Here is a 10,104-nt window from a genome sequence, read left to right on the forward strand (position 1 = left end):
TGAAAACAAGCCACAATCTTAATTATTACATCGTACCAAATCCCAGCTAATTTAACTTACAATTGATAATAAAATCATTCTTACAACCTTGCTATCTCACTACTGCCATAAGCTCCTGCTAGCTCGATCAATCATAATCTGGAATCCTAGCTCGAACATTGAACTGGGAAACCTTGCTATCAACTGTATCCTTGTTAACTGTAGAATATATAAAAAAATTCGCAAGAGTGAGCTAACTAGCTCAGCAAGTCATATTATCAATAACTGAGGTTAGACAATAATAAATGAGATGATTCAAAGGAATCAAGTTTCTTGTTAAACAACCAATAGAATTGGATATTCATTTTAAGTTTTTAAAACCAAGGTTAGGCTGCTGATCAGTCACGCACTAACCCCGAGCAAAGCACACAACACTGCTCTAACTACTGGATCCAAGGCACACATTGGCCTAACTTGACCATCGATATGGTCTGACCACGAATCTGGTCCATACAAAGAAAACTATCCAATTCTAAAGCATTTCAATATGATAAACAATAGAGTTCAATAAAACCAGATCATAATCAATAACCATAAAACATTTGTAAAAGAGCATGGTAAAAGTTCATAGTTACCAAAAAGGGTATGTCAAAATACATAAAAGAAGTGGCCTCCAGCCGGTAGGATAATCGGGTATTAGATGAATAGTGTTTTTTCCAGAGTTTTAGTGCTTTGATATCACAAGGTATGGTTAAGTATAAAAGTTTTTGTATATATAAACAATTTTGTTCCAGTGTTTGGTATATGATGGATATATATTTGTGGAGTAGTATCGTATTTGTGTGGTTTAATATTTGGTAAATCCACAAGAAATGGTTCACAAAGAATAAGGCTTACGGCTCAAAGATCAAATGATGTGGCTCAGGTTCAAGGCTGGAGGATTCAAAGTATTTCCAATATAAAAGAGAGCTATTTTGAATATTAACAATAGGTCACAAGAGAATTTAGAAATATTTGCAATAAATCTCGAAAAAGGTTTAGAAGTACTTGCCTTATCATAATTGATTCCAACCTCACTTGTACTTGTCTACGACTCTATTCAACCACCATTCATCTGTTTCTCCTATGCCTCGCTTCTAATCTCTGCTCACTTGCTGTATTTTCTACATGTCAATTCTATTTTCTGATCACCTGCTTCTCTTTCTTACGCCTTGCTTACTCTGCTAGGCATCATAAGTATCTATCAATATTCCACTCATACGATTCTATTCAACACATACTTCTATCTACCCTTCGTTTCACCCAAATCCGATTAACGGATTGAAAGTTACGCCATAAACAGTAATCATCGATTATATAAACCGACAGTCAATCAACAAGTCACACATAATACATCACGTAATCAATGACATATCATTTATAAAGACATTTCGGGTCATAAATAGGCTTTCTGGTATTTAAAATGATTTTTAAAACATTTTTCGGAATTAAAACGGGTCGTTGGATCAATTTCGGAATAATAAACAGGGTTCGGTTGGCCAATTCTGGCTCCGAAACAATTTTAGAATAATTATCGAGCCTTGAAAATAATTTAGAATAATATTTTAAAGCTCGAAACTATTTTTTGAAATTTTTAAATCATTTTTAAATAATTAAATCTAATTAAATAATTAATTAAAAATCAATTAATAATTAATTAAATCAATTAATCAATTAATTTTCGAATTAATTGACTAATTAATCAATTAAAAATTAACTGAAATTAATTAACTAATTAATTCAGATTTATTTGTGAATTAAAAATAATTTTCGGAATTAAAATAATAATTTTTAGAATTTTCAGAAATTAAAAACGGATTTTTATAATAAAAATAAATAGGAAATATGATTTTTAAACATTTTTAAAACAGGAATCCAATTTTTGCAAAGTCTGGAAACTTCAGGGACTAAACTTCATCATCTACAAAACTACAGGGACTAAACTACAATTTTGCAGTCCAGTCGCCGGAAAACACAGGGGTGGCCGGAGAACACGATTCCGGCCTCCTCACCTTGCCACAGGCTCCAGATCACATCTACGGATTACCAGGAACATAACCAGACAAATGATTTTGATATGAAATAAAATACGGTAAAAGGCTATTTATAATTACGGAGAATTAGTATCCCGTTGGATCATTCCGGATATAAAACGGTACGTTTATTTATAAAAACTGATCCAAACGGTATCGGTTTTCGGGATAATTATCCAAATCAGTACAATTTGTATAGCGGTCTTGGTCTCAGCGCCTGGTTACACGTACTACGAGGTGATAATTGGGATAGTTTAATAAAAAGCTCCCGTTTATCGAAAATACGGGTTTTATTGATTTACCGAAACGAATATTGTATCGAAAATGTTACGCCGGGACCCGCGCAGGACAAACCGTACGCTGGATCGATAAAGTCGAAACACGGAAAATGCTCGGAATATTGCAATTAGGTTAGGAAGGAGTTCTCGGAAGAGTTTCGGGTTCTAAAAACGTAAAAAAGGTTAACGGTGGTTGGTTCCCGTTTTCATAAAATAGGTTTTAAATACCCGGAACAAGAGTTTAAAAAATCCATATGATTCCTATAAATTCATAAATTAACATAAAAATAATTAGGAAGATATGACAATTATCTATATTTTATTTTGGGACATAAAAAAAATTGAAATACTCAATTAATAATAATTTTAAACATCCAAACATATTTAACACTTAACAAATAATTCACAAAATAGATACTGAACATACATACTAATTATTTATTAGCAAAAATAATTACACGATATATCCCGGATATTACATAAATAATCAAGTATGTCCATGTGTGTTTATCAAAAATTCACAAAATGAATTTATTATTATTGCTGTATATATGGATGATTTAAATATTGTAGGTACTTCTGAAGATATTACTAACGCTGCTACTTATTTGAAAAATGAGTTTGAAATGAAAGATCTTGGGAGGACAAGATTTTGTTTAGGTATACAGGTGGAGCACTTATCTTCAGGAATATTTGTTCATCAATAAAACTACACTGAAAAGATTCTTGATCGGTTCTACATGAACAAAGCTCATCCACTAACCACACCAATGGTTGTTCGATCACTCGAGGTTGAAATGGATCCTTTCGTCCTAGAAAAAAAGATGAAGAGGCTCTTGGACCTGAAGTCCCATATCTCAGTGCAATTGGCACTCTCATGTATCTTACGAACAACACACGACCTGTTATTGCATTTGCAGTGAACATGTCGGCAAGATTTAGTTCTGATCCAACTAAAAGGCATTGGGATGGGATCAAGCATATATTCAGATATCTCCGAGGAACAATTGATCTTGGATTATTCTTTCCTAACAGTTCAAAATCGTAGCTAGTTGGATTTGCAGATGTTGGATATCTGTCGGATACTCATTTTGGACGTTCACAAACATGTTATCTATTTACATATTGTAATACTGCTATCTCTTGGAAATATACAAAACAGACTATGGCGGCAACTTCATCAAACCACGCAGAATTATTAGCAATTCATGAAGCAAGCAGAAAATGTATTTGGTTAAGGTCTGTCATTCAACATATTCGAAAGTCGTGTGGGTTATCAAGTATTTCAAACAGACCTACAATTTTGTTCGAGGATAATTCAGCCTGTATCAGAAAATTAAAAGAAGGATATATCAAAGGAGATCGAACAAAATATATCTTTCCGAAATTCTTCTACACGCATGAACTCCATGAGAAGGGTGACATTGACGTGCAACAAATTCGATCATGTGATAATGTGGCAGATCTACTTACAAAGTCATTACCTATATCAACTATATCAACTTTTAAAAAGTTGCGAAATAATATTGGAATGCGGAGACTGAAATCATTAATACAACAAGATGTCAAATTGTGAGATGTTTTATTCAGGGGGAGGTTGTACTCTTTTTCCTTCGTCAAGGTTTTTATCGTACTGGGTTTTTCCTTGCAAGGTTTTTACGAGCAGTCAATCTTTGCAATAACTTGCATTTGACAATTATGGGGGAATGTTAAAATATTTGAATAAATGTAAAGTGATTGTCAAAGCATATCGAGACAGTCTCTCATATCTTGCTGAGGAAAACTTGCACAGCTTCTTAAGAAAGAAACTTAATCAGGAAGATTTGTAAAGTTTATCGAGGAAGATTTACAAAACTTACCAACGAAGTTTTGTACAGTAATACTTAAATGAAGAAGATTTGAATATCTTATTTAGTAAGACTTGTAAACCAACTACTATAAATAGCTCATTTAGCTAATGAAATGATATACAACTTTCTCTCTATATCTTCTATTCTCCTATACTTCCTCTACATTAAACATAACTAATATTTTCAGTCAAGGTTTATAACAAAATACTCATTTTTCTGTTCTTTACAATGACACTCATTGTTCTTTATAACACTCATTATGCTTAAATATTAAATAAAATTTGTTTAAAATTAGTTATTCACTTCCACTTTTAACATGAGTTTATATTTTAAAATTAACTCGATATCATATTAATAACTTTTATTAATAAGCAAAATTTTTATGATTCATGTTATAACTGTATTATTTTTATTCTTTTTATTCCTATATGATTTATGATTTTTAAGTGATACCTTGATTTCACTTATTTTTTGATTCCACGACCTTTTATGATTCATGTTATAACTGTATTATTTTTATTTTTTTTATTCATATATGCCTTATGATTCTATATTTATTATTTTTATTCGTGTTTTAAATTTTATAAGCCTTGTTTTTTTTATTATTTTTATAAGTTTGAATTCTATTTCAATTATATTTTAAAATAAATAGGTTCATAAATTAGCCCAACTAAATAGGCTCCGAAAAAATGTGTTTAAATTGAAATATTTTAATTTTAATTTTTTTTAATTTGTTGGTGGAATTCCATTTTAATAAAATGATATGTATGTTATAAACACTATATTTTAGTTTCACCCCTAGAAAATAATAAAACTGTTCAAACCTTATTATAATTATAATTCAATTTTCGTAGAACTATAAATTATTTCTTGATAGGGTACTTGATTTCTTCCTAGTACGGTTAAGCAATAATTTCACCCCTAGATTTTTATTCTATGTAAAGTTCTATGTTGTTTTTTAACGAAATACAGATTATTTGGAATCATATTATAATTATGATATTTTTATTATTCGTAGATTTTTTTTACTTTTTGTTAAAATAATAAAATGGAATCATTTATACATTAGTAACCTTTATTAATAAGCGAAACTTCTTTTTAAGTGTTACTTTGTTTACTTATTTTTTGGTTTTACCACCTTTTGTTTCACTTTTCATGATTCATGTTATAATTTTAAGTGTATTACTTTTATCATTTTTGATTCCTATATGACTTATAACTGTATATTTATTATTTTTACCCGTTTTTTGAATTTTATAAGCCATACTTTTTTTTATTATTGTTATAGGTTTGAATCCTATTTTTAATTATGTTTTAAAAGCGAAACCTCTTTTTAAGTGATACTTTATTTCACTTATTTTTTGTTTCCACTACCTTTTGAATTCACCTTTTATGTTTCATGTTGTAACTGTATTATTTTTCTTCTTTTTGATTCCTATATGACTTATATTTCTATATGTATTATTTTTACCATTTTTTTGAATTTTATAAGCCTTACATTTTTAATTATTTTTATACGTTTTAATCCAATTTTTAATTATGTTTTAAAATAAATAGGTTCATAAATTGGCTAACTAAATAGTTTTCTAAAAATATAAACCACAACCAATTAAAAATGTCACGTGTTCTTGGTTCACGTGGTTTGTAGAGCCGTGGAGTTTACCCGGTGCACACCTGAAGTTTAGTTTCTGCGGGTTCACTACCATAAAAAAATAATAAGTCAGGTGTTTAGAATAGAATATTTTAATTTTAATTTTTTTTAATTTGTTGGTGGAATTTCATTTTAATAAATGATATGGATATTATAAATACTGTATTTTGATTTGACCCCTAGAAAATAATAAAATTGTTCAAACCTTAATATCATTACAATTCTATTTTTGTAGAACTCATCACTTGGTTTCACCTTAGTGCCGTTAAACCTTATTTTGTTTACCCTGGATTTCTATTTTATATTCAAATTGATGTTGGATTTTAACAAAATGTAGATTATTTATAATTACAATATTTCTTTTTTCTGGAAAATTCTTTTTTATTTTTTATTAAAATAATAAAATGGAATTATTTATACATTATTATTAATAAGGAAACTATCTTTAGGGTACTTTAGTTTCACCCCTTTTCGATTCCAGAACTTTTAGCTTCACCCCTTTTTAAATATTACTACAGCTCTAAATATATCATTATTGTTCTTTTTTTATTCCTATGACTTATAATTTTATATAATATTTTACCCATTTTTTGATTCTTATATATATATTACATATTTATATTGTTTATATAAATAAATCGTATATACATTGTAATTTTTAGACTCATACCTATAAAATTCTATTAATAGCACCAAATACAAATTTATATATACATAAAAATATTTTATTAAAAAAAATTATGCGATCACAAACCATATAAAAATACAAATCCCGCTAACAATAAGAAATATAATATGTAATTACTTAGTAATGTTGATTTAGTAATGTTGATTTAATGTCTTGTTAAATTATCCGCCAATCGCATTGTCATTGCATGACTAAAATTTCGATGCAAAATATTATATCTTTTCGGAAAACAAAAACTTAATAAATTTGAATTTGTTGTTCTAATAAAATTTGAGTTACTAAAAACTTTATATAAATTCAAAAGAAAAATTATAATAGTATTACAATTTTATTTACTATATATTTTAATTATAATTTAAAATTAATTTATAAAATTATTATTTAATATTAATATTTTGATCTAAACCCTTATTTCGCAGAGTTATCAACTAATATCACTAATTTATATTTTTAAAATTAACTTTATTTCACGTATCACTAATTTATATTTCCAACATCAATCATATCCCACATATATTCAATTAATATAATTAATACAACCTTTTTCCATCTACGTTCACTTTTCTAATAGACATTGTTCTTTAATAAATATTATTTTTTTTGTATATACCAACAAATAACAAATCTGTTTAGTACTTTTGAGTCGGCTATGTTTGCTTTCAATTACAAGTTGTGCTACAACTATTTCCAAGCTGATTTTTTATTAATAAATCATAAATGTGTACCATGCTATAATAAGGTGTACTTTTTTTCTATTTTCTAAAAATATGAGGTGACTATATTGTACTGCCGTACTGAAACAATTACCATGTACCCTTTAGGTAAATAATATTTGTGGCCTTGCGTGCTCATCTCTATATGTTGTGTTCCAACATTTACGAGATGAAAACAAGATAGTAACAGTCAACATTTACGCTATATGATATCGAGAACAGATATAGATAATTAAGTACACTGCATACACAGAACTTACATACAGACATACAACTGAACCAGTCATGTGACCCGAACTGATTGTGTACATAATAGAAAAGTTACTGCCAAAGTGAAACAACACATTACACGAAGACACCAAGTACGAGATGGAAAATAAATTCAAACTGGAAATTTATTCAAGTAGCTAGCTATGGACCACAAGTTACGATAAGCTAGCCCACTTCACTTGGTCCATTTAATCCAGTAGCTAGACTTGGTTCTTAAACCCTAGCAGTAGTAGGGACAGCCGAACCACCTTTGAGAGCAGGGTCATGAGCGCCTCCAACACCATAGTCCGTGTCTCTATATCCCGGCCCATAGTTCCTGCTGAATAGACCAGCATGCACAAGCAGCAGATACAACAACTGAGTAAAAGCCAATATTATTACGAACGCCTCTAGTATCCTTAGCCTCCATCCCCTATGCCCTCCAACTGCTATCTGCTTGCATGCCAATCTACACAATCAAAATTTAAACACTTAATCAACTTTAAGGAAATTGGTGTAATTAGACCAAGCAACAAATTTTCTGAATAATTATGAAGACATTTAATTAGTTACCCAAATGCAAGTACGGTCACAGCCCATGCCACAAGTGCGGTTGAGCCTGCAGCTGCTAAACTATCTCCCCTCCAAGCTCGAAGATGATTTCCACCTGCAAACTTGGAGACTATGCCCAAAACAGCAGCTAATATGGAGAAAGTAAGGAAAAACATGGTTGCCCCATTCCCTCCAAAGCCTGCAAGTATTAAATATAGATATTTTCAGATCCAATAGAAAAGTTCCGAGAGTGTTTAAAAAACATCAAGACACAAAATATACTTACTTGGGTGATTAGTAGTTCCATTGATAAACCTGTTGAGACACCAACTAGCAAAACCCAAGACCAAAAAATACAAAACCAAGTTCAAAAACAACAGTGGAGCTGTTACATTTCTCCCGGCCATTTTTCCAATACTAAAAGTTTTGATTGTACAACTTACTTCTAAATCAACTTTAACTCTCCTCCTTGGAACTTCAATAAAACTACAATAACTATTTATGTTATATGTAAAAGCTGAAATGATGCCTTATATTTATATACATATATATCCAGGTTACCCCGCATCAATTAAGGATACGTGTCCCGAAGTTCTACACGTGGAAGGACACTTGTCAATTGCATGCGTATTGTTTCCTGTGCAACATCTTTAGCACTAAACATTCATGTATATCCAATTTTTTAATCGATATACTTCATTTTTTTTTTGCTAAATCTGATATCATCAATTTATATACTTGTACTGTTACTCAAGTTTTCAGGAACAATCTAGTTTAGTCATGATCTAGTTTAGGCATGAGACATCATAACATAATAACCTGATAAACAAATTTCAAAGGAAAAAAATATATTTTATAATATTATAAATCGATAACTTCTAGTATGTGAATGATATTTTCCTTTAATGGTACATTTTATTTAAAATGTTTTTCCAACATTTAGCATGGAGATATCTTAAATATTAGTGTGTACAAAATAAAATTTTGATCTTTAAATAACCTGACAAAATAAAATAATATATAGCAGGACATGTTAATTTATATCATATTTCTCACATAGGTCAGTTGAATCACATAGCAAAGTTGTGTGTGACATTGTTAATTTCTTTTTTTATTCATGTTTATCCAATTCTTTTCTAATGGTGATGATCTTATATTTTATCAATTTTCTTTTATTTCTAAAATTATTTTCTAAAATATAGAATTTAATAATTATATTCAAAAACACCCAGGCAAATAGGACCATAAGATTTATAAAGACTTTTTCCATATAGTGACATTAATATTATTCTATTTCATTGTGCATTAAATATGATTTTATGTACAAATATTATGTGGTATGAATATAATGTAATGTATTGTTATGATTTGTCCAAAACTTTTATTGTTATAACTTAAAATCATAGGCATAGATTAATATTATTATACTTTTGTACTTGTATGGATTACAATATCAATATAATAATTATTAAATTAATAATTAATACTAATTATAGATGTGTCAAACATTATAATACTATAAATTAAAATAATATTTGTTAATTACTATAAACAATAAAAGATTATCATGAGCATTCATAATTCATAATGTATATTTTATCTGGAAAATTTAGATTGACGAGAAATGAACTAAAATGACATTATTAGAAAAATATCCAAAATGACACAATATAAATGACTCAAAATAGTACTTTTTAATTGTGGTTAATTTCTATCTTTTATTATTTGTTTAGGGGCCGGAAACCCATTACATTTTCGATATTACTCTTTTATTTAATATTTTTTTATTTAATATTGCACTCCTAATCTAACAAATTTTAATATTTTAGGTTTAAACAATCTGTTTTGAATTTTAGAAATATTAAAATTTGAATAAAAGGACATGTAACTAGTAACTGACTCCAAAACCCTAATTCTCTCTCGATGAGAGTCGGCCGCCCTATCTTCCTTTAACCCTCATTATCACACCTCCTTTTTCACCCTTTCTACCCATCTTCATCTCTATCTTCATCCTCTCTCTTCATCCATACAACATTTTTATCATTTGTTTTTAACTTTCTTTCAATAAATAT

General features: G+C 29.0%; 1 protein-coding gene across 1 annotated transcript; it reads right to left on the minus strand.

The window, feature by feature from the left end:
* Nucleotides 1-7,456: 7,456 nt before the first annotated feature.
* Nucleotides 7,457-8,544, minus strand: LOC141676853 (membrane protein PM19L). The gene is made up of 3 exons (XM_074482568.1): nt 8,319-8,544; nt 8,054-8,231; nt 7,457-7,949 (listed from the first exon to the last, which is right to left on the minus strand). Exons 1-3 carry the CDS (start codon nt 8,437-8,439, stop codon nt 7,715-7,717), a joined length of 534 nt encoding a protein of 177 aa, XP_074338669.1. The 5' UTR covers nt 8,440-8,544; the 3' UTR covers nt 7,457-7,714.
* Nucleotides 8,545-10,104: the final 1,560 nt, after the last annotated feature.

The sequence above is a fragment of the Apium graveolens genome, chromosome 8 (assembly GCF_009905375.1).
Source record: "Apium graveolens cultivar Ventura chromosome 8, ASM990537v1, whole genome shotgun sequence".
In the NCBI taxonomy this organism is placed as follows: Eukaryota; Viridiplantae; Streptophyta; class Magnoliopsida; order Apiales; family Apiaceae; genus Apium; species Apium graveolens.

Excerpts from the sequence above, each read along its gene's own strand:
- LOC141676853 (XM_074482568.1), bottom strand. The coding sequence starts at position 8,439 with ATGGCCGGGAGAAATGTAACAGCTCCACTGTTGTTTTTGAACTTGGTT. Across the intron at positions 8,232-8,318 it reads TGGAACTACTAATCACCCAA|GCTTTGGAGGGAATGGGGCA; the intron begins GTAAGTATATTT and ends TAATACTTGCAG. Across the intron at positions 7,950-8,053 it reads GTGACCGTACTTGCATTTGG|ATTGGCATGCAAGCAGATAG; the intron begins GTAACTAATTAA and ends TTGATTGTGTAG.